General features: G+C 35.0%; 1 protein-coding gene across 19 annotated transcripts in view; it reads left to right on the top strand.

The window, feature by feature from the left end:
- Positions 1–24,047, top strand: part of SENP7 (SUMO specific peptidase 7) — a 171,631-nt gene that overhangs the window by 71,763 nt on the left and 75,821 nt on the right. For 17 of the 19 annotated variants that reach the window (XM_027103625.1, XM_027103634.1, XM_027103614.1 and 14 more), the window contains 2 exons: positions 12,389–12,586; positions 21,313–21,507. The exons of 1 other annotated variant lie outside the window; for it this stretch is intronic. In XM_027103625.1, coding sequence (XP_026959426.1) covers positions 12,389–12,586; positions 21,313–21,507 — 393 coding nt within the window. The remainder of the gene's footprint in view (positions 1–12,388; positions 12,587–21,312; positions 21,508–24,047) is intronic. One more of the 19 variants, XM_027103702.1, reaches the window with a different exon arrangement.

Raw genomic sequence — 24,047 nt, 5'->3', positions numbered from 1 at the left:
TACAATTATTACCAGCAGGAAATCGGAGCTAAATTTTAGTATTGGACATCAGTAAATGCTTAAAAAGTTGTTATTTTGCAAAAGGGTATTATCTGTTTTAGAATAGTGAATGAATAAAAAGTGACAGTAACAAAGTTAAAAATTACAGTTATTGGGAGTTTGCACAAATGAGAAGACTAATTGGAGTTTTCTTTTTATAAGTTTATTTATTTTTTATTTTATTTTTGGCTGCATTGGGTCTTTGCCGCTGTGCATGGGCTTTCTCTAGTTGCAGTGAGCAGGGGCTACTCTTTGTTGCGGTGTGTGGTCTTCTCGTTGCAGAGCACAGGCTCTAGGCACGCGGGCTTCAGTAGTTGCAGCACATGGGCTCAGTAGTTGTGGCTCGTGGGCTCTAGAGCACAGGCAGTAGTTGTGGCACACGGGCTTAGTTGCTCTGTGGCATGTGGGATCTTCCCAGACCAGGGCTCGAACCCGTGTCCCCTGCATTTGACAGGCGGATTCTTAACCACTGTGCCACCAGGGAAGTCCTAATTGGAATTCTTGATTTTATGTCAGAGCACTCTGTAAGCTGTTTAGTCTGAATTCTCACCTTTCAAGTGAATTGTCCTTAGGAAATAAGCATATTGGTGACTCCATATCCTTATCAATACTTATTTTCCGTCCCTCCTTCCCTTCCTTCCTTCTTTCCATAGTTGTCCTAGTGGGTGTGAAACGATAATCTCATCGTGGTTTTGGTACATATTTCCTAATGACATTGAGTGTCTTTTTATATGCCTGTTGGTCATTTGTATATCTTCTTTGGAGAAATGTCTGTTTAGATTCTTTTAAAAATTGTTTAAAAATTGTGGTGTTTATCTTTTTATTGTTGAGTTGTAAGAGTTCTTTATATATTCTGGATACAGGTCCTTATTAGATATGTGATTTGGAAATATTTTCTCTCACTCAGCTTTTCACTTTCTTGATGGTGTCCTTTGAAGCACGAAAGTTTTTTTCACTTTGATCAAATCCCATTTATCTGTTTTTCTTTTGTTGTTGTGCTTTTGTTGTCATATCTAAGGAACTATTGCCTAATCTGAGGTCATGATGATTTACTCTTGTGTTTTCGTCTAAGGGTTTTATAGTTCTAGCTCTTAGATTTAGGTATTTTATCCATTTTGAATTAATTTTGGGTATGGCATGAGATAGGCATCCAAATTTATATTTTTGTTTGTGAATATGCAGTTGTCCCAGCAACATTTGTTGAAGAGGTACGAATTTTTCTTGGTACCTTTGTTGAAAATCAGTTGACATTAATGTAAGTGTTTATTTCTGGATTTGGAATTCTAGTCCATTGATGTATATGTCTGTTTTTATGTCAGTACCGCTGTGTGCTGTACACTGTATTATTGCAACTTGGTGGTAAGTTTTGAAATTGGGAAATGTGAGTCTTCCAACTTCATAATATTTTTCAAGATTTTTTAAAAAAATTTTCTGGCTGCATTGTGCAGCATGCAGGATGTTAGTTCCCCGACCAGGGATCAAATCCATGCCGCCTGCAGTGGAAGCATGGAGTCTTAACCACTGGGCTGCCAGGGAAGTCCCTTTTCAAGATTGTTTTGGTTGTTCTGGGTTCCTTGCATTTTCAACTGAGTTTTAGAATCAGTTGGTCATTTTGAGCAAAACAGCCAACAAGGATTTTGATGGAGGATGTGCTGAATCTGTAGACCAATTTGGGGAGTATTGCTGTCTTAACAAATTAAATCTTCTGATTCATGAATATATCTTTCCATTTATTTAGGTCTTATTCAATTTCTTTCAACAGTGTTTTGTAACTTTCAGTGTGTCTTGGACATTTATTGTTAAATTTATTCCCAAGTATTTTCTTTTTGATGCTGTTGTGAATGGAAGTATTATCTTAATTTTAGTTTTAGATGGTTCATTACTAGTGTGTAGAAATCCCATTTATTTATATATGTTGACCCTGATTTATATATCGTGACCCTGTTTGTCCTGTTCTAGAAATTTTTAGTAGATTGCTTGGAATTTTGTATATACAAGATCATGTCATCTGCAAACAAAGATGGCTTTACTGCTTCCTTTTCAGCTGGAGGCCTTTAATTTTTTCCCCTTGCCTAATTGTCCTGGCTAGAATGTACAATGTATAATGGAAGTGGTGAGAGTGGAAATCTTTGTTTTGTTCCCACTATCAGAGGGAAAGCATTCAGTATTTCACCATTAAGTATGATGTTAGTTATAGGTTTTTTATAGATGCCCTGCTATGGTTTGAATGTTTGTACAATATCTCCCCAAAATTCATATGTTGAAATCCTAATGCCCAATGTGATGGTGTTTGGAGGTGGGGCCATTGAGGGGGGTGCTTAAGTCATGAGGGTGGAGCCCTCATGAACGGGATTAGTGCTCTTTTTATAAAAGAGACCTCACAGAGCTTCCTGGTGCCTTCTACCACGTGAGGACACTGTGAGGAGTCTGCAGTCTGCAACCCAGAAGAGGGCCTTCACCAGAGCCTGACCATGTTGGCCAGCACCCTGATCTTGGACTTCCCAGCCTCCAGAACCGTGAGAAATAAATGTTTGTTGTTTATAAGCTGCTGAGTCTGTGATATTTTGTTATAGCCTGAACAGACTAAGACATGCCCTTTTTCATGTTGAGGAAGTTCCCTTCTGTTCTTAATTTGTGGGAGGCTTTTTATGATGAATGTGTGTTGGATTTTGTCAAATGCTTTTCCTGCATTTATATCATGTAATTTGTATCCTTTATTAATATAATGTATTACATAAATTGATTTTTAGATTTTAAACCAACTTTGCATTCCTGGGATAAATGTCACTTGATTCTGATTTATGATCCCATTTATATGTTACTGGTTTCAGTTTGCTAGGATTTTATTGAGGATATCTATGTTTGTATTCAGAAGGGAAAATAACTTGCTATTTTCTTATGTTGTCTTTGTCTGGCTTTGGAATGAGGCTAATAATAGCCTTGTAGAATGAGGTGAAAAGTGTTGTCTCTTCCTTTGTTTTCCGGAAGAGGTTTTGAAGGATTGGTATTAATTCTTGTTTAAATGTTTGATAAAATTCACCAGTGAATCCATCTGGTCATTCATTGGTGGTGTGTGTGTGTGTGTGTTTGTATGTGTGTGTGTATCTGTGAAGTTTTCCAGTTAGAAATTCAGATTTTTCCTTGTTATAAGTCTGTTGAGATTTTCTATTTTTTTTTTTTTATGAGTCTGTTTTGGTAGCTTCTGTTTTTCTAGGAATTTGTATATTTTATTTATCTAATTTGTTGCCATACATTTGTTCATAGTATTCTATTATACTGTTTAAAATTTCTGTAATACTGTTAGTGATGACCCGTCTTTCATTCCTTATTTTAGTAATTTGAGTGTTTTCTTTCTTTTCTTTTTTTGTTCAGTCTACCTAGATACTTGTAAATTTTGTTGATCTTTTCAAGGAACCAACTTTTGGTTTCATCAGTATCCTCCTTAGGTTTTCTATATTCTATTTCATTTAGTTTCACTGTAATCTTATTTTTTATTTCTTCTCTTTGTTTTGGACATAGTTTGTGCTTCTTTTTCTAATTTCTTAAGGTACATGGTTAGGTTATTGATTTGAGATGTCTTCTTTTCTAGTATAGGTGTTTAGTTTTAAATTTTATTCTAAGCACTGTGTTAGCTGCACCTCATAAATTTTGGTATGTTGTGATTTTTTATTCATTAAGCTCAAAAGTATTTTCTAATTTCTGGTATGATTGATTCACTTCTTTTGAAAGTGTGAATTGTTTAATTTCTATGTATTTTTAAATTTCAAAGATTTTCTTCCTTTATTGAGATATAATTGACATATAACATTATATTAGTTTCAGATATACAACATAATGATTCTATACTTGTATATACTATGAAATGATTACCACAGTAAGTATAGGTAACATCCATCACTCACATAGTTACAGATTTTTTTGTGTGTGATGACAACTTTTAAGATTTACTTTCTTAACAACTTTCAAATATACAATACAGTATTATTAACCATAGTCCCCATGTTGTACATTATATCCTCATGACTTAGTTTTTTGTTAATTTTTAATTGAATTACACTGTGGTCTGAGAACGTTTTGTATGATTTCACTTCTTGTAAATTTATTGAGGTTTATTTGTGGCCTGGTATGTGGTCTTTCTTGGAGAATGTTCCATGTGTTTGAGAAGAATGTGCATTCTGTTCCTGTTTGTTAGAGTGGTCTGTGGATGCGTTGGTTGATGGTGTTATTCAAGCCTTCTGTATCCTTGCTGATTTTTGTCTAGTTGTTCTATCAAGACTGGGGTTTTAAGTGTTGAACTATTACTGTTGAATTGTTAATTTCTCCTTTCTGTTAGTTTTTGCTTAATGAGCCTTGTGGTCCTGTTATTAAGTATATGTGTATTTATAGTCAGTATATCTTACTGATGAATTAACCCTTTTGTCAATGAAATGTCCCTCATTGTTTCTACAGACTTTTTCTTTTTTTGCTTTAAAGTCTATTTTGTCTAATACTGATAGAGCCCAGTCCACCTGTCTTAAGGTTGCTGTTTGCATGGTACACCTGTTTCCATCATTTTACTTTGAACCTGTTTATTTCTTTGAGTCCAAAGTGTGTCTCTGGTTGAGAGCATATTGTTGGATCTTATCTTAGTCTGTTTAGACTGTTATAACAAAATATCATAAGACTAGGTGGCTTATAAACAAAAAACATTTATTTTTCAAAAGTGTTATAATTCCTGGGAAGCCCAGGATCATAGCACTCCCAGATTCAGTATCTGGTGATGGCTTCCTGGTTCTTAGATGGCCATCTTTTTACTGTATCCTCAAAGGGTGGAAGGGGTACTCTCTTGAACCTTTTTTATGAGCACTAATCCTATTCATGAGGGCTCTACCCTCATGACCCAGTCACCTCCCAAAGGCCCCACCTCCTACTGCCATCACTTTGGGGGTTAGGATTTTAAAATATGAATTTTGAGGTGAAACAAACATTCAGAACACAGAAGGTCTTGTGTTTTTTTTTTTTTTAATCTACTCTCACCATCTCGACCTTTGACTAGATTATTTAATCCATTCACATTTCATGTGAATCAAGGTGTCCTCTAGGCTGTGCTTCCTTTGAAGGCATTAAGGAATAATCTGTTCCGTGTCTCTCTCCTCTCTTCTTCATGCATTCAGTCCTCCATATTTACATGTTTTCCCTGTATGTCTTCATGTTGTCTTCCTTCTGTGTATGTCTGTTTCTGCCATTTTTATAAGGATACCAGTCATAAGGTACAGGCATACCTTGTTTTATTGTGCTTCATGTTATCGCACTTTGGAGACAATGCATTTTTTTACAAATTGAATGTTGCAGGCAACCCTGCATTTAGCAAGTCTGTCGGTAGCATTTTTCCAGAAACATTTGCTCACTTTGTGTCTCTGTGTCACGGTTTGCTAATTCTCCCAATATATCAAACTTTTTCATTGTTATTATATTTGTTATGGTGATCTGTGATCAGTAATTTTTTAAATTCAAGTATAGTTGATTTACAATACTGTGTTTCAAGCAAAATGATTCAGTTGTATATTTTTTCAGATTATATTCCATTATAGGTTATTACAAGACACTGAATATAATTTCCTGTGCTATACAGTAAATCCTTCTTGCTTATCTATTTTATGTATAGTAGTTTATACCGGTTAATCACATACTCTTAATTTGTCCCTCACCACCTCTCCCTCCTGTTTGGTAACCATAAATTGGTTTTCTATGTCTCTGAGTCTGTTTCTGTTTTTTTTTAAAAAACATCTTTATTGGAGTATAATTGCTTTACAATGTTGTGTTAGTTTCTGCTGTATAACAAAGTGAATCAGCTATATGTATACATATATCCCCATATCCTCTCACTTTTGTGTCTCCTTCCTACCCTCCCTATCCCACCCCTCTAGGTGGTCACAAAGCACCGAGCTGTTCTCCCTGTGCTATGTGGCTGCTTCCCACTAACTATCTGTTTTACATTTGGTAGTGTATATATGTCATAGCTACTCTGTCACTTCGTCCCAGCTTACCCTTCCCCCTCCCCGTGTCCTCAAGTACCTTCTCTCCATCTGCATCTTTATTCCTGTCCTGCTCCTTGGTTCATCAGAACCATTTTTTTTGTTTTTTAGATTCCATATATATGTATTACCATATGGTATTTGTTTTTCTCTTTCTGACTTACTTCACTCTGTATGACAGTCTCTAGGTCTATCCATCTCACTACAAATAGCTCAATTTTGTTTCCTTTTATGGCTGAATAATATTCCATTGTGTATATATGCCACATCTTCTTTATCCATTCATCTGTCGATGGACACTTAGGTTGCTTCCATGTCCTGGCTATTGTAAATAGAGCTGCAATGAACACTGTGGTACATGACTCTTTGAATTATGGTTTTCTCAGGGTATATGCCCAGTAGTGGGATTGCTGGGTTGTGTGGTAGTTCTATTTTTAGTTTTTTAAGGAACCTCTATACTCTTCTCCATAGTGGCTGTATCAATTTACATTCCCTTCAACAGTGTAGGAGGGTTCCCTTTTCTCCACACCCTCTCCAGCATTTATTGTTTGTAGATTTTTTGATGATGGCCATTCTGACCGGTGTGAGGTGATACCCGTGTGAGGTTTGATTTGCATTTCTTTAATGATTAGTTATGTTGAGCAGCCTTTCATGTGTTTGTTGGCAATCTGTATATCTTCTTTGGAGAAATGTCTATTTAGGCCTTCTGCCCAGTTTTGGATTGGGTTGTTTGTTCTTTTGATATTGAGCTTCATGATCTGCTTGTATTAATCTTTTGTCAGTTGCTTCGTTTGCAAATATTTTCTCCCATTCTGAGAGTTGTCTTTTTGTCTTGTTTATGGTTTCCTTTGCTGTGCAAAAGCTTTTAAGTTTCATTAGGTCCCATTTGTATATTTTTGTTTTAATTCCATTTCTCTAGGAGGTGGGTCAAAAAGGATCTTGCTCTGATTTATGTCATAGAGTGTTCTGCCTATGTTTTCCTCTAAGAGTTTTATAGTGCCTGGCCTTACATTTAGGTCTTTAATCCATTTTGAGTTTATTTTTGTGTATGGTGTTAGGGAGTTTTCTAATTTCATTCTTTTACATGTAGCCGTCCAGTTTTCCCAGCACCACTTATTGAAGAGGCTGTCTTTTCTCCATTGTATATTTGTGCCTCCTTTATCAAAGATAAGGTGACCATATGTGCATGGGTTTATCTCAGGGCTTTCTATCCTGTTCCATTGATCTGTATTTCTGTTTTAGTGCCAGTATCATACTGTTTTGATTACTCTAGGTTTGTAATATGATCTGAAGTCAGGGAGCCTGATTCCTCCAGCTCTGTTTCTGTTTCTCAAGATTGGTTTGGCTATTTGCAGTCTTCTATGTTTCCATACAAATTTAAACTTTTTTTTTGTTTTAGTTCTGTGAAAAATTAATACTACTATTAATAAAGCTACTGTGAATATCCGTGTACAAGTGCCTGTGTGGACATGTTTTTATTCCTTTTGGTTAAATACCTAGGAGATGGGTTGCTGGGTCATTGAAAGTACATTTTCAACTTTGTTAAGCAACTGCCAAATGTTTTCCAAAAGCAGTTGTGCCACTTTACATTCTCATCAGCAGTGCAGAAGAGTTTTACTTCCTCCACCCTCCTGCCAGCACTTGTATGGTCAATCTCTGTCATCATCCCTTTTAATGTATGTGTAGTGATATCTTATTGTGGTTTTAATTGCATTTCCTTGATGAATGATGATGTTGAGCATCTTTTCATGTGCTTCTTGTTCTTTTGTATCTTCTCTAAAGTGTCTGTTGAAATATTTTGCTGTCCTTCCCCCTTTTTTGAAAAGGCAAACTTTTTTTAAAGACTGGAAAGATGAGGTTAATGATATTGAGCACCTTTTTATGTGCATATTCGCTATTCATATGTCTTTCTTGTGAAGTGTTCAAATATATTTAAATATATAGAAATTTAAAAAATTTTACCTTTAATTTGGGGGGAAAAGATTGCTGACTTCTGCCTTAGGATATTATTAGTCAATCAGATTACAGTAAAGCAAATTTATGAACATGAAATAAGTATTTTCACAGAGAATCCAAATTGTCTTTTTCACTTAGAGCCAACTATTAGAATTACCAGTAAAATCACCAGTGGTGATTCTTATTTGGTTTGGGTGAATAGAAAAATGGCATTTTCCAACATTGGATATTTTCATATTTAAAATTATTAAAATTACCACTGGGATATTTTCCCAAATAATTTAGCAAATTACTAATAGTGGTTTTCTCAGACGAAAAGTATACCTTATATATCCTTAAGATTTTAGAAGTATTTTCATTTGATCATTTTAAGTTGTACAGTTGTAAAACCTATAAAAGAGTAGTCCTGAATGTAAAAAATAATTTTTTTTCACTAATCAATAGATAGTTTTTGACTGGGTAAAGATGTTTACCATTCTTTACAAAATTAATTGGTTGACATTTCTCTTTATGTAAATAGTATAGTACTTGCTTAGTATAGAAAAGAGAAATAAAGACAAGTTGAAAGAAAAAAACACAGCCAGTCTCTCTTAAAATTTAAAGTAGAAGATTTTAAGAGACTAATAAGTAACATTCCATTAAGTGGCTTTATCATTGTTTACTTAACCATTCTGCTATTGCTGGGAATTTTTATGTTTTTAATTTAAAAAATTTTTAAATTTTTGGCTGTGTCGGGTCTTCGTTGTGGCACGTGGGATCTTTGTTGCGGCATGTGGGATCTTTCGTTGGTGGTGCATAGGCTTCTCTCTAGTTGTGGCACGTGTGCATTGTAGCATGCGGTTTTATTTTTCCCCTCTCTCTAGTTGAGGTGTGTGGGCTCAGTAGTTGCAGTGCGAGGGCTTAGTTGCCATGCAGAATGTGGGATCTTAGTTCCCCGACCAGGGATTGAACCTGTGTCTCGTGCGTTGGAAGGCGGATTGTTTACTGCTGGACCACCAGGGAAGTCCCTATTGCTGGGAATTTAAATTTGCTTTCATTTTGTTGCTTTTATAAATAATACTGTGATGAATATCTTCATGCATAGCTTTTTCCCCGTTTCATATTTTTTTGGTACAGGACCAGGCGGGATTATTTTGTTAAGAGTATAACAAACACGCAAGATGTTGTTAATGTTTTCCCACATTTGCCTTCTCTCAGTCTCTTTTCATACATGTATGTAAGTGCATATCACATATGCATATTCATGTACACATTTTTTTTCACAGAACCATTTGAAGGTAAGTCACAGATGTCAGGCACTTCACCTCTGAATACTTTAGCCTGTACTTCTTAAGAACAAGAAAATTCTTTTACATGATAACCACAATATATTATGAAGAAAATTTATAATAATTTCATATTATCATGTAATATAAAGTCTAGAATCAGAATTCTCTAAATGTCCCCCAAAATGTCTTTTGTTAAAAAAATCTAGGATCAAATTGAGGTTCATGCATTTTATTTTTTGGTTATTATGTCTCATTAGTCTCTTAATCTTAGAATAGCCCCTGCCTCCCCCCGACCCCCCTAAACCATGACATTGATTTTTTGAAGAGTTCAGGCCAGTTGTCTTGTAGAATGTCCTACATTCTAGATTTTTATAATTGTGTTTGTCCTCATAATTAGGTTCATGTTACATTTTTGACAAAAGTACTTCATAGCTGATGTATTTGCTTATTGCATTATATCAGGGGATATGTAGTGTCTGCTTGTCCCACTGTTGGTGGCCTTACATTTGATCACTTGGTTAAGGTGGTAGCTACCAGATTTTCAGTTATAAAGGTGCCTTTTTCCTTCGTAATTAATAATCATTTGTGAACCTAATTATCTGTTTGCATTGTGCTGACACCAAGGTGGCTGAGCAGTGATGGGAAAAAAAATCACAAAACACAGTATGTTTATGCCATTATAAATTTGTGGTTATTAACCCTACTGGATTCCTCAACTTCAAGATAATCCTACTGTGTTTCTCTAGTCAGCTTGTGTTCCCCCTCTCCACAGTGATGATTTGAAATCTTTTCTCTCCTCAAGCCTGTGTTCTTTTACCTTTTGTATCACTTTGAAAAAATGATCTTGGTTTCTGGAAGAAGGAAAAGGGGCTCTTCTCCCACCATAAACCAGCACAGTGGAGCAGTTAAGAGTGCTGGCAACAGAGTTGAGAGTGTGTGGCTCTGGATCCCGCTCTCACCACTCACTCATTTAACTATGGACTTAGTTATTAATCATTCTATTCTTGGTCTTCTCAGTTGCAGAAGAATAATTACCATTATACTTCACAGAGTAGTTGTGAGGATTAAATGAAGTGTAAATCATTGTAGAGGTCTTAACATGCTTCCTGGTGTATGGTGCATGTTCAGTAAATATTAGCTCTTTTTATGCTACTTCTTAAGAAACTTAATTATAAAGTTAATTATACTGTCTCCTGTATCTTCAACCTCTCCTAGTCTGTTGACCTCTTCCCCTAAGCACTGAAACTTACACAGATATTTTCTATCTTAAGCTAACTAACCAACCAATAACTAACTAAGAAGACCTTTCTTGCATCTCACATTTATCTTCAGCTCTTGTCCTATATCCCCCTTTCGTAGCTGTTTGTCAACTGCCTACATTTGCTGTGTCTGTGTCCCTTTTCTTCTTTCCCATTTCTGCTCCCACCATTCCACTAAACTATCCCTAAGCACCATTTCCTCTCTAAATTCATTATTACCCTTTTCTCTTGGTGTTTTCTTTATTATTCATAAAAGATCAAAGTCATCTTTTAAAAATACAGCTCTGGTCTCATGATTCTTTTGTTAAAACTAGGGGATTGATATTGTTGTTGACATTAAAGTTTCAAATCCTCAGTATAGTCCACAGGGTCCTGCCTAACTGCCCATCTTTATCTTATACAAATTTCCTCTTCACTTTAAGCACTTGAGCCAGGTAAGTCCTTTAATTTCCTTGAACAAGCTTTACTCTTGTCTGAGCATTTACATTTTGTCCTCCTTTTTGAACCACTCTCCATTTTCCACTTGTTTCCTTTGGACAGTTTCAGCGTAAATGTCATATTCTCAGTAAAACCTTCCCTGATCTGGTTCAGAAGAAATGCAGCACCTATATTTTCTGTTCGTATTGCTCATCACAGTTGTAATTAAATAATTAATCGGGTAATTCTTCTTTGGAATGTAAGCTCCATGAAGGCAGGAACTGTAACTCTTTCGTTTGTTGCTGAATCTCCAGATTCTACTAGTACAGTTGTTTTGCTAGAAGGTATTTGGTAAGTATTTGTTGAACGAAGAATGAATTATTATTCATTCATAGAAATTTCACTCATCTCTTTATTCTTTAATGATAATTCTAAAATCTATAAACTTAAAGTATTTGGAGTTTCAGTGCGTTCTATAGAGGTTCCTCTGAAGACTTCTATCCCGCTTCTTCCAGATGATCTGAAGATACAGCCCCAAGTGGCTGCGGCAAACAAGTGATTTCTTTGAGCTCTGTTTTATATTAAAAATACACGAACACTTTGCTTTCTCTTTCTTCATATTATTAACATTTGTTAAACAAACAGTGCCTAAAACTGGTACTAGGGAATAGAATAGACACTCTTCTGATCACACATTTCCAATTCTTCCAGCCATTCCTCATTTGACATTGTCTCACATCTACTTGGTAGCCTGTTCACAGTCCTGAAGAAACTATATTTCATGGTTCTAGAACTGAATACAGTTCTTCAGGTATTATCAGCACATAGATATGTTGAATGAGTAATGGGCAAAATGTAATGAGGCAGAGCTGGAAGTGTTTGGATTTATCAGTTTTACTTTTGAAATTGGTGTAGGTACAGTAAGTGTTTTAAGTTGACATATTTTTAGAAATAAGGTAAAATTGAATGTATCTTAAGACTGTGTAGGGTTAAGATTGTAGATGTTGTACTGTTACCCTTAGTTTTAATTATGTTTTCCAAATCAAATACTAAAACAAAAATACATTTTTAGTGCAGAAAGCGGTTGCCTCTGTGACATGATGTGCAGATGTGTGTTGTTGTTCCACTTGTAGTGTGACCAAGCACAGATTGGTTACCAGCAATCCAACAGCTGTACGTGTGTGTGACCACAGATGTAGTATACTAGATAGAATTCTGAAGAAAGTCCCAATTTAAGTGAAATGTGCTTTAGTTTTTCATGTATATTTGAGAATGATTGGCATATTTTTTACTTATGATATTTACTACTCTGGTTAATTTCTTGAAGGACTGAATTTAGAATTCCTGGAAGTTTTCATTTGTTACAATTTGTGATGAATTTATGTATTATATAATGTTTAGTACTGTATGTATTAATTATTTATGTGTGTAACAGGCAACTCAAAGTTATGTTGACGAATGTCCTATGGACGGATTTAGGACGAAAATTCAGAAAGACCCTACCTAAAAATGATGCTAATTTATGTGATGCCAGCAAGGTGCAATCAGACTCATTGCCTTCGACATCTGTTGACAGCCTAGAGACATGTCAAAAATTAGAACCTCTTCACCAAAGCCTTAATTTATCTGAAAGGTATGTTGTTCAGTATTGCTTTTGTTCAACTTACCGCAGTTGAAATAATTGAAGTCCAATAGTCTTCAAAATAAGATTGTTGGAAATGATCTTTAAGAAAATCTGCATATACAGGTGTGACTCCCTCAAATCTTAAAGTTGACAATCTTAATTTACAAAGTTAATGATTCTACATTTCATTAGATTGACATAGAATTATTTTTAAAAACAAGTATTCTTAGTGCATTTAGCTTAATAATTTGATTCACATGTACATATTTTTAGAGATTCACATATGATATAAAATGAAGAACTAGATATATATAGATGGGTAAGGACCTAGATTAAATATTTTTTGAAAGGTGTGTTAAAGATGCAGAAATAAAACAGGTATGTATATCTATCTGTAGATCTTTAAAATTTTCTGCATCTTTAACATACCTTTTAAATATTATTTAACCTGGGTCCTTACTACTTTTGACTTTGTGAGCTTCCTTGTATTTTACATGCGTTGTTTTTAAAAAGGAGATGATTTTGAAATATTACTCCCAGATTTTTGATAATAAATATGCGGTTTAATTTTGAAAACTAACAAGTTTTGTTCTATATTTTTTAAAAGAATTATATATGAAGTTTGGGGCTAAAAATTAGGAATTAGCTCTGGGAATTTGTCATCTGTAACATATTAATATTTTTAATGTATTTCCACTTACAGTTTTAACCCTTAAATGAGTATTTTTTAGGGGAAGTATTTTGCTTTCAATTAGCATATCCTGTCATTAGCTAGATGGTGCTTTGGTTATTTGGTCTGTAATCTGATAACGATTTGTAAGTGCTTTAAGCCAAGATCCAGTGAAAACCTGTTAACTTTCAGCACAATTATTTTAAATATTAAAGAACTCTGTCAAAACATCTGAACATAGTATTATGCATTAATTGTATTTTTAAAAAGAACACTTTTTTTTTAATACATCTTTATTGGAGTGTAATTGCTTCACAATGCTGTGTTAGTTTCTGTTGTACAACAAAGTGAATCAGCCATATGCATACATAGATCCCCATATGCCCTCCCTCTTGCGTCTCCCTCCTACCCTCCTTATCCCACCCCTCTAGGTGGTCACAAAGCACCGAGCTGATCTCCCTGTGCTGTGCGGCTGCTTCGCACTAGATATATATTTTACATTTGGTAGTGTGTATATGTTGATGCTTCTCTCACTTCGTCCCAGCTTACCCTTCCCTTTCCCCGTGTCCTCAAAACCATTCTCTATGTCTACTTCTTTATTCCTGTCCTGACACTAGGTTCATCAGTACCATTTAGTTTTGGACTCCATATATATGCATTAGCATATGGTATTTGTTTTTCTCTTTCTGACTTACTTCACTCTGTATGACAGACTCTAGGTCCATCCACCTCACTACAAATAACTCAACTTCATTTCTTTTTATGGCTGAGTGATATTCCATTGTATATATGTGCCAAATCTTCTTTATCCATTCATCTATTGATGGACATTTAGGTTGCTTCCATGTCCTGGCTATTGTAAATAGTGCTGCAGTGAACATTGGGGTGCATGTGTCTTTTTGAATTATGGTTTTCTCAGGGTAAATGCTCAGTAGTGGGATTGCTGCGTCATATGGTAGTTCTATTTTTAGCTTTTTAAGGAACTTCCATACTGTTCTCCATAGTGGTTGTATCAATTTACATTGCCACCAACAATGCAGAGGAGGGTTCCCTTTTCACCAAGGACACTTCTTTTAAAAAAGGCAAAAACATAAAAAGCTATGTAACAGGAATTTCCGTACTAGATCATATCTGATGTAAATTTAACTTTCTAAAGCACCCAAAATCTTAGAGTCAAACAACTTAGCTTCAGTAATTTATGAAGCAGTTTGCTCTCATTGTCCTGGAGTCCAGTGGTTTTCCTCCTTAGTACAGGTGAGCTATTCCCTTACTGTGCTGCTAGATCTAAATAAAGGGGGCTAAAGGAATGACCCTTCCAATCCCTTTGATTCTCTTGAAAAGAAGCTTTAGCTCTCTTCCAAATGACATCTGTCCCCTCATCCCATATCTGTCCTTGTTCAATCAGATCAGCATGATTGGAAAAGTGTAATGTTTCATTCTCTTGGAATAGTTTTTCTCACTACAAGTTGTTAGCAGCTAGATTATGTGTCCATGAAATTTAAATATAATGTGAAGAGTCCCAATAAGATTCTAATTTGGTTTTTACTGTGTGTGTGTTATTCTGTTCACTTACTGGGATGAACTACTAGTTAGTCCAGACTTTTTCCCTCAGCTCTAGGTGTCCTAAATTTAACTTGTTCCAAAGTGGATGCATCGTCTTTGTTCCCAGACTTGTTCCTATCTCTGTATCTCCTCCCTGTCTGAATATATGACTCCTCTTTACACTTAGTTCTTCAAATTAGAACTTGGAAATTGTCCTGGCTCCTCTTTTTTCCTTATCCTTTGTATCCAGTCATTTATCATGTCTAGTTATTTGTACCTCCTAAATCTGTCTTGAAATGATCTTTTCTTCATCTTTATTGCCACTGCCTCAGTTCAGGCCCTGATAACTTTGTGCCTTTATTATTAGGATCGTAATTTGATTGGGCTTCCTGAGCATAGTCTTTTTCTTCTAGGCTATTTCTCTGTATTGTTGCTGAAGTATTCATTCTGAAAGGCAGATGTTACTTGTCACTCTCCAGTTTAACATCTTTCTGTGGCTCCACATAAAGTTTAGGATAAAGTTCAAATTCCTTACCTTGGCATACAAGGTCCGTGATGATTTCACCTTTGACTACCTCTAGCTTTGTGTATGTCCACTCTTCCATATTTATGCTGTGCTTTAGATTTAGGAAACTACTGGTAGTTCACTGAATGTATAATGCTGTTTTATTCCTCTGAGCTCATGCTTTTTCTCTTATCTTGGGAACAATTCTCCTTTTCCCCTTTACTGACTTATATTGAGCTCATTATATTTAACATTGAGCTCATTTCTTCTTTGATTCCACCTGCCACATCTGCATTTGATCCCTTTCTTTGTCTTGCTAAGCAGCCTGTTCCTGTATCATAGCACTCATCACACTATACTGTGATTTTTAGTTTCTCTGCTTCCCTGACAATAAGCTTCATGAGGGCAGGGACCCTACATTTTATTATTTTTTCCTTGCACAGTATTGGGCACATACTAAACGCTCAATACATGTTTGCTGACTATAAGAAAGAAATTGCTTCTCAGCAGAGTTACATCTTCAGTCTCCTTGATTGAAATGTCTTTTCCTCCATCAGAACCAATTATCTGCTCTGTAATTTTGGGGACAATCAGGAGAAGAGATATCACAAGCTTCAAATAAGAAAATTGGAGAACTGTTTAGGGTATAGCTTTAGTTAGATGTTTTCTTTGTGGAGCTTGCTATCTAGACTAGGAGACTGAGACTTTTACATGATGCTGTTTGTCTTATTTTCATTTTACTTAGGTAGGATTTCATTATTTCAGAAAGATGAAAGAGAGAAAATTTTATTTATTTATTTATTTTTTGCGGTACGCGGGCCTCTCACTGTTGTGGCCTCTCCCGTTGCGGAGCACAGGCTCAGGACGTGCAGGCTCAGCGGCCATGGCTTATGGGCCCAGCCGCTCCGCGGCATGTGGGAACTTCGTGGACCGGAGCACGAACCCATGTCCCCTGCATCGGCAGGTGGACTCTCAACCACTGTGCCACCAGGGAAGCTGTATTTTTAGTTTTTAACTTAAAGTTTAAATATTGAGTAAACCAAAATTACTCATTCATTCCCAGAAATGTCATTTTTTTACTTTTTTAAAAATTTTATTTACTTATCTGTTTTTATTTTTTAATTTAAACTTTTAAATTTTATATTGGAGTATAGTTGATTTATAATGTTGTGTTAGTTTCAGCTGTACAGAAAAGGAGTGGCATTTTTTAGAAATTTTATGTGCGTTCTAGGATCTAAAGGTAGTGATCTAAGTAAGTTGCCTTTTAATGAAGATAGTTTAGCCTTTTAATTTCCGGATAAAGTTGAGAAGAAAAACAGAAAACACATGATACCAATCAATCTTGTTAAATAATGAAGAACAGAGTTTTAGAAATATCAAATTAGCAGTATGTGGGATGCATACATTTCTTTTTAAACAAGTAAACCATATTTTAGTGTAGGTTTTATCTCCTTATGTGGTTCATATCTGTTTTCCTGGGAGAATATTTCCAGATCCTTATAAACTTTGGACATTAGGCAAGAAAGAGCCTAGTGCGAGACATGTGCAAAACTTTTGAGACGGTAAAGCATCTTTCTCCTGTTTTCATCTATTGGCACCAGAGATTATTAGAGAAATATTGACACAGTGTAACTATATTCTGTTAAAAAAAAGTTAGTTCCTGGTTCTTGGAATTCCCCTAAATGGCTTAATTATATTTATTCATGTTTTTCTTAAGTTTGCCTGTGTTTGAAGTTTTAGAAAATTACATATTCCAGATATTGTGGTGGTAAGACTTTCTGGACACCCCGGTATTCTTGTAACCTTAAGAGTTCTTTAAGCCAGTAATGTTTTAGTTGAGTGATAATAATATTCACTTAAAATATAGCTTAGTAAAAGAAAAGAGCAAACTTAGGAAATCTGTGAATCTCTTTAAGAAAGTAATTCAAAAATGAAAATTTTTTTTTCTTTGTAGCTTAAGAAACTGATTTAGAAAGTAATATTTTGAATTATATCATCTGGGATAAGAATACATTTATAGGAACCCTAAAAAAGACCCGGTGCAGCCTAAAGAAAGAAATGACCATTGTTAACCAAAAAAAAAGAAAAAAAATGTTTTGATCAAGAAAAAAATAAGTTACATAGCACAGTTTTAGAAAAACATTCATCTAAATTACAACAAAATAAAAACTAAATTAGCATTGTAATTTTTTTGCTTGTTATTTATAGCTTTATTACCAGATGTAATTGTTATCTTTCAACAAGGGTTCCATTTCTTTAAAAATTTGCTCTTAGCATCAAGTATGTCTTATTAGCTCTTATCAGTTTTTCAAAGTTTTCCCCCATTTATTAAATTATTTCAATCTTATATTTACCTTGCTACCAATATGTGGGGGAGGAACTCACAATTTGTGATTGAAAAAATTAAGAACCAGAGAAAATAACCATGTAGAGACACAATCAATAAATGATATTACTTCTCAGGCCGGTATACTTTCTGTTTCATCTCACTGCATTACAAAATTTGTTTCTCCTTTGGTTTAACATATTATATGTTGAAGTGTGATTTCATAATATTAGTAAGTAAAGTTAAACAAATTCTGTTTTACTTACTGATACTATTTGCATACTTGGGAAAAAATTGGATGGACTGTGTGAAATGACATTTTTCAGTCCTTCCTTATATATTGCGATAGTATGAGAGATGAAGTATACACCTTTATATATTTCTTGTGAAAATTCAGAATCTTTTGAAATGCTGGCTAGCCCTAGAATTTCCATGGCAGTGCTAATTTATAAGTTGTACACCAAAAGACAGTTTAGGTATTATGAACTTAGTTATTACTTTATAGATTTGTTTTCTGTAAGGCTTTCATACAGAGCTCTCTGTTTCTTCAAGGTACACAGATTACATAAGTTGAGAATAGCTGATAGATGTTTGGGCTATGGTTAGTGTTATGAAGAGCTAGGTGTACTGTAGGCATTGCTAACTATTTAACTGTATACTTTTCTAATAAAATATTTTCATTAAGATTGCAGAGCATGATGAATTATGACAATCAAGCACTAATTGAAAAGATAATTTATAAGTTTGAGCAAGACTTCAATAATAGGAAAATTAAAGTGACCTTCCATTTATTGTATATTTACTGTGTGCCAGGACTTCTGCTAAACTGCTTTACATCTATTATTTCGTCTAATCTTTATAATTTTTTAAGGTAGATATTATAATTCTCCCCATCTTTGAGATGAGGAGATCAAAGATAAGAGGTATAAATTATGGTAAGTAACTTATCTAAGGTTATATAGTTACTAGGTGCTGAATTCAGAACCCAACCTTATGTTTGACTCTAGAGTCCTTGGTCTTAACCTCTGTGCCATACTGCTTTTCATTCTTTTGACCTTTAATTTTTTAATAAGTAGGTATTGGACTTTATTACATATTTTATGTGATGTCTATTAACCTTTAAATATTCTACTTACTTAAAAAATTTTTTTCTTGTGGCATTTGTTCACATAGTAGTAGAATGCTTTCTAATTGAAAGGTGTATCATGGTAGACATGCTGAGATAGTTCCCTGAACCTTCTGATAGCTTCAGAGGCCCTCTAGGGCTCTTGTGCTTTAGAAATGCGGGTTCTACTGCAGTTTGGTATATAATCTTTTCAAGTGGTTTTTTGGTGAATTTTGACATTTTTCTCTTCTAGGAAAGACTTTCAGCTATTTGTTTAGCTTAAAAATTCTCATTTATCCTCTAAGATTCTTTTTTCATAGCTCTGCTTTTTCTTCCTTCAAAATCTAGCAGCAAAACAAACCATAAAAGAATAGAATGATCATTTATTATTCAGAAGCTAATTCTAATCTTTATAATTTTTCCCTTTCCTTGCTGATATTTGTATTTTTTGTTGTTGTTGATTATTCTCTTCAGTACTTTTTATAGGACTAATCTTCTATGGACTCTTTCTCTCATATTTGGAGAGACAGCTTTTTTTTTTTTTAGGGACTCAACATTTAAAAACACATTTAAACATACTGTAGTCAGGCATTTAAACAGAGGTACTAAATTATAGCTGATATTTCTTTCGTATTTCTTCCTCTGTGCCCCAAATTTTCTCTTTATAAACACTACGGTTCTTGGATTATTTTCATTATGAGCCACATTTTAGAATTCAGTAATGATAGGGGACCATAAAAAGAGTGTATCATCTGCTCTTAAAATGAGCTATCAACTAGTATATCAGATTCTCTCATCTCTTAAAAGTAAGTAAAATTTTAATTGTGCCAAACTATTTGGAAAAAAATAGTTCTTACCCAATGAAATTCTCTCTTCTAATATTCCTGCATTTTCCCTAAAGCATTGAGAACTGTAGTTGAGTTTTCTTTAGTGATTTATTTCACAGCAATTCCTAGTGTGAGGTCAGACAGAAGAAATCTTGAGACTCCTTACTGGTCCTGTATTGTCTTCATTCCTACTTCAATTCGAGGATTTTAAGAAGGGTTCTGTCAGACATCAAATATACAAAGCAGACAATAATAAATAGGATTCTTAGAGATTTAAATCATGAGGGGAGATAGAAAAATATCTCTGTCCTCCTCTCCCCACACTTAGTGGTTGTACTAAATGGCTAACTTTCTTTGCTTTCTTCCTTCACTCAAACTCTGAGTTCAGAGAGTTGTATTTACTGCTAGCCTTGTTTTTAGATCATATACTGGTTAATCAACCCAGTACATTTTTTTGTGGAGGTTGTTCTGGAAATGGATATTTTTAAAGTTTCCTGAAGTATCTACAGAAAAGCTCAGTTATCTTGATGCTGTGGCAGGTTAGTATTGAGGATGCAGTGTAATGGGATAAAATTAAAAGAACCAAAAGATAATTGGCCAAGGTCCTTCTTCCAGGAAGAGTTGCTTATACTTGGGCAACCATTTAACTTTTCTGAGCTTTGAGTTCTTCATGTTTAAAATAAAGAGAAGGCTAAGTTATTTTAAAGTTCTCCTATGAGTTGAAATTTTACATTATCTGGAACATAGTGAAAAGAACACAGTGCCTCTATGTAGTGAAAATAGAGTACCTCTGAGAACTACAGCAGATGTAACAAAGTACAGGGAAGCTCACATTTTTTTACTTAAGAGTACTCTGGCCCTTTCTAGGTGTTATGTATTGTCTCTCACAAAAGGTCAATAAAGTGCTTCAAGTGACATATGGGTAACAGTCAAGGGGGACATCTGGTAAAGAGGAGATAGGAAACTTAAAAAATACACTAATGTGAAGTAAAAAAATCACAATAATTTGGCCTGGGCCAGTCAGTTCAGGACAGATAGTTGCCTTGAGGGCATCATTGTAGTGTGGAAAAGAACATCAGTTGTTTATGGTAACAACTGGCTAACCAGGAGAAGATTAGGCTATCCTCTTCTGTTTAAGGATGATATGAAACCACCACTTTAAAAAAGTTTGGAGTATTAAAAATTACACTTTACTAAACATTTATTTTGTTGACCCTTTTCCCTGGTGCTGTTATATAAAGGGTATTTATTACCATCAGTATATGTGCTGTTTCACTTAAGGACTCTATCATTACCATAGATACAATCTGAATGATGTCTTCCTTATTGGATTTAGCATTTGTCATTTACCAATTATGAGTATTGTTATTTACCAAGGACCTTTCTGTTGAAGGAGAAGAATAAAGATTTACTGAATTGGTTTGTAGTATCTGTGTTTTTAATAACTACTGGAAAAGAAAAAGCATTTTTTGAGAAAAACTGGTTAAAATTTTAAGCAACCCCAATAGCATCCACTAAGTACAGTTAAGCCATTATAGTGGCATGCCAATCTATGCCAATTTATAAGATACAAGTATTTCTAGAAACAAAAAAAAGAGTGTTCATCCAACATTTTGAGTTTTTATGGGCTGATTTCCAGGGTGGTATAATTCTAATAGCTTACTTGTACTGAGTTGAAAATGCTTGAAAATTCAACTTCCTAGAATTTTTTTTTACTGCAAATTTCAGTACAGTACAGTGTTTGTTATTTTATATGACAGGATACCCAGAGTTATATTGACGAATGTCCTGGGAACGGAGTTAGGAAGAAAATACATAAAGACCTCACCTGTAACTGAGGCCAGTTTGGGTGATACAGACAACTTGCAATCAGAGCAGCTTTCTTCATCATCTGATGGCAGCCTAGAATCTTGTCAAAATCTAAATCCTCACAAGAGCTCCTTTTTATCTGAAAGGTATGTTTAGTGATAACTTTACTCAAAATAAATATTTTACTTATTCTCATGAGCCTTCCTCTATTCTTCCCCCACAGATACGTTACTGCTAAATGAGAGGCAGCCGTGCTCTGATGGCTAGTATAACTTTTCTCCCCTGGTGGCTGGAACGGCTATTGGAACCAACAGTCCATAGCTAATAATCAGTTTCAGACAGTACCGGTCACTCTACTTGTGTTTTGGGAAAATGGAGGCAGACTCTTAATGAAAATTTAGTTACCTATTTCAGTTTATTTGTCTGGTATAATTGAAATTCATTCTCCTGACATCTGTCTATTCCTTCTCCTTCTTTGTCCTATTCATCCATCTGGCTTTCTCTCTATCCATCCATCCATCTGTCCGTCCGTCCATCCACATCCATCTTTTCTTTTTTTTTTTCTTTTTTCTTTTTCTTTTTGCGGTACGCGGGCCTCTCACTGTTGTGGCCTCTCCCGTTGCGGAGCACAGGCTCCAGACGTGCAGGTTCAGCGGCTGTGGCTCACAGGTCCAGCCGCTCCGCGGCATGTGGGATCTTCCCGGACCAGGGCATGAACCCACGTCCACTGCATCGGCAGGCGGACTCTCAACCACTGTGCCACCAGGGAAGCCCCCCTCCATCTTTTCTTATTCACTATTTGTATACTCATATTCTAGAACTGTACCTGGCCATTAAATATCTGCTGAATGAATGACTGAATGCATTCTTCACAAAAAATGGCCTGAGATAGCTGAATTCCATTAACAAACATGGCTTACTGTACTAATAAGAGAAATGGAAATCAGCAGTTGCTTTTGTTTTAAGCTTTAGCAAAGGCTCATTTGGGGGCTGTAAATAAGAAAAAAATTTGCAGTAAAAAGCTAGGGATGTCAGTTAGTAAATAGTACTAGATCTTTTAACTTTCATTTACCGTGAACTTCTCTATTTTATTTTCTGCTTTCCACCAGTACAATAAATAGTTTTGATCTGAGTGAAAAATTATTGATCCAGTCTTAATTGTCCCTCTACCCCCAACCAAAAGGTAACTTCTGGTTTGTATTTCTCTTGGAAGCCTAATTACATTAAAGAGTATTTATGGTTGCCTTTTAAAATATCTATAACAAATTTCTTAATTTCTAACACATTCTGTTTTTATAAACTCTGTTTATTTCTTATGAACTTAAAAATTTTATGAATTTTTCTCCTTTTGGAAAATATTTTGTGTTTCACTTAGGTTCTACTTAGTAAATTCTCAGTGACAATTTTAACTTTATACTTTTTCTGAATTTGATGAAAAAAAGAGCTCCAGTGGCATTATCCAGTTACTAATAAATTTAATGTAGAATCAGAGATAGTAGAAATGCATTTATCATTTTGCACTATAAGTGTTTATATTTGCCTCCTGTACTAGACCATGAGCTCCTTAAGGAGAGATCATATCTTATTTACATTTATATCCAGTGCTTAGCTCAATACATATTGAATTTTGTGCACTTGGGTTAATGTTCATGTCATTTAACCTTGACCTTTGTTTTCCTTAGTTGTAAAAAGAGAAATATATATATATATATATATATATATATATATATATATTTTTTTTTTTTGCGGTACGCGGGCCTCTCACTGTTGTGGCCTCTCCCGTTGCGGAGCACAGGCTCCGGACGTGCAGGCTCAGCGGCCATGGCTCACAGGCCCAGCTGCTCCGCGGCATGTGGGATCTTCCTGGACCGGGGCACGAACCCATGTCCCCTGCATCGGCAGGCAGACTCTCAAACACTGCGCCACCAGGGAAGCCCAAGAGAAATAATTTTGAATAATGTTTCTAACCTCACAAAATTGTGTATAATCATTTTAAAATCTCACTTGTGAGAATTCTTTATGAAAATAAAATACCATACAAAAAAATTATTATTGAGGATACTTTCTGTAGAGAAAGTCACTTATGTACTGTTCCCATGGAATTCAAATGACATGAGTGCACATTCATGCTGTTATGAAAAATAGCACTATTGTGAGGATTCTGTGAAACTATCAAATTGTAATCTATACTTTTCAGGCTTTATACCAACCTGGGGCTAAGGTTTACTAGTAACAACTCTAAAATTTCTGGCTCTTTCTAAAATCTATTCAGTGAGAACTCTAGGTCTCCTAAGGTCCTTTCCAAATAGTAAGGAAATTTCCAGGTGGTATTTGATATGGACCCTGGAAATTCATTCTCTTGGTGGTAATTTTCTTTCTTTGATTCTTGCATTTAGAATAGGCATAGACTTTGGAGCCAGATGCCTGGATTCAGATTTTAGCTGTACTGCTAACATGCTGACTTACCTTGGGCAAGTTACCTATTCTATTTTAAAACAGGGATAATTATACACACCTTATAGGATTATTGTGCAGATTTAAGGAGATAACCTATGTAAAATGCCTAGAACTTGATAGGTAACCAATAAATGGTAGTCACAATTGCCACAGCCATACTAGTATTACCATGTGGTTTAAGGAGTACTGTACTCCTTAAACCAAACTAGTTCTCTCTTCCCTTAAAATG

The sequence above is a fragment of the Aethalodelphis obliquidens genome, unplaced genomic scaffold (genome assembly GCF_003676395.1).
Source record: "Aethalodelphis obliquidens isolate GAN/ISIS:26980383/991018 unplaced genomic scaffold, ASM367639v1 scaffold1, whole genome shotgun sequence".
In the NCBI taxonomy this organism is placed as follows: Eukaryota; Metazoa; Chordata; class Mammalia; order Artiodactyla; family Delphinidae; genus Aethalodelphis; species Aethalodelphis obliquidens.
This window is presented reverse-complemented; position numbering and strand designations above follow the sequence as displayed.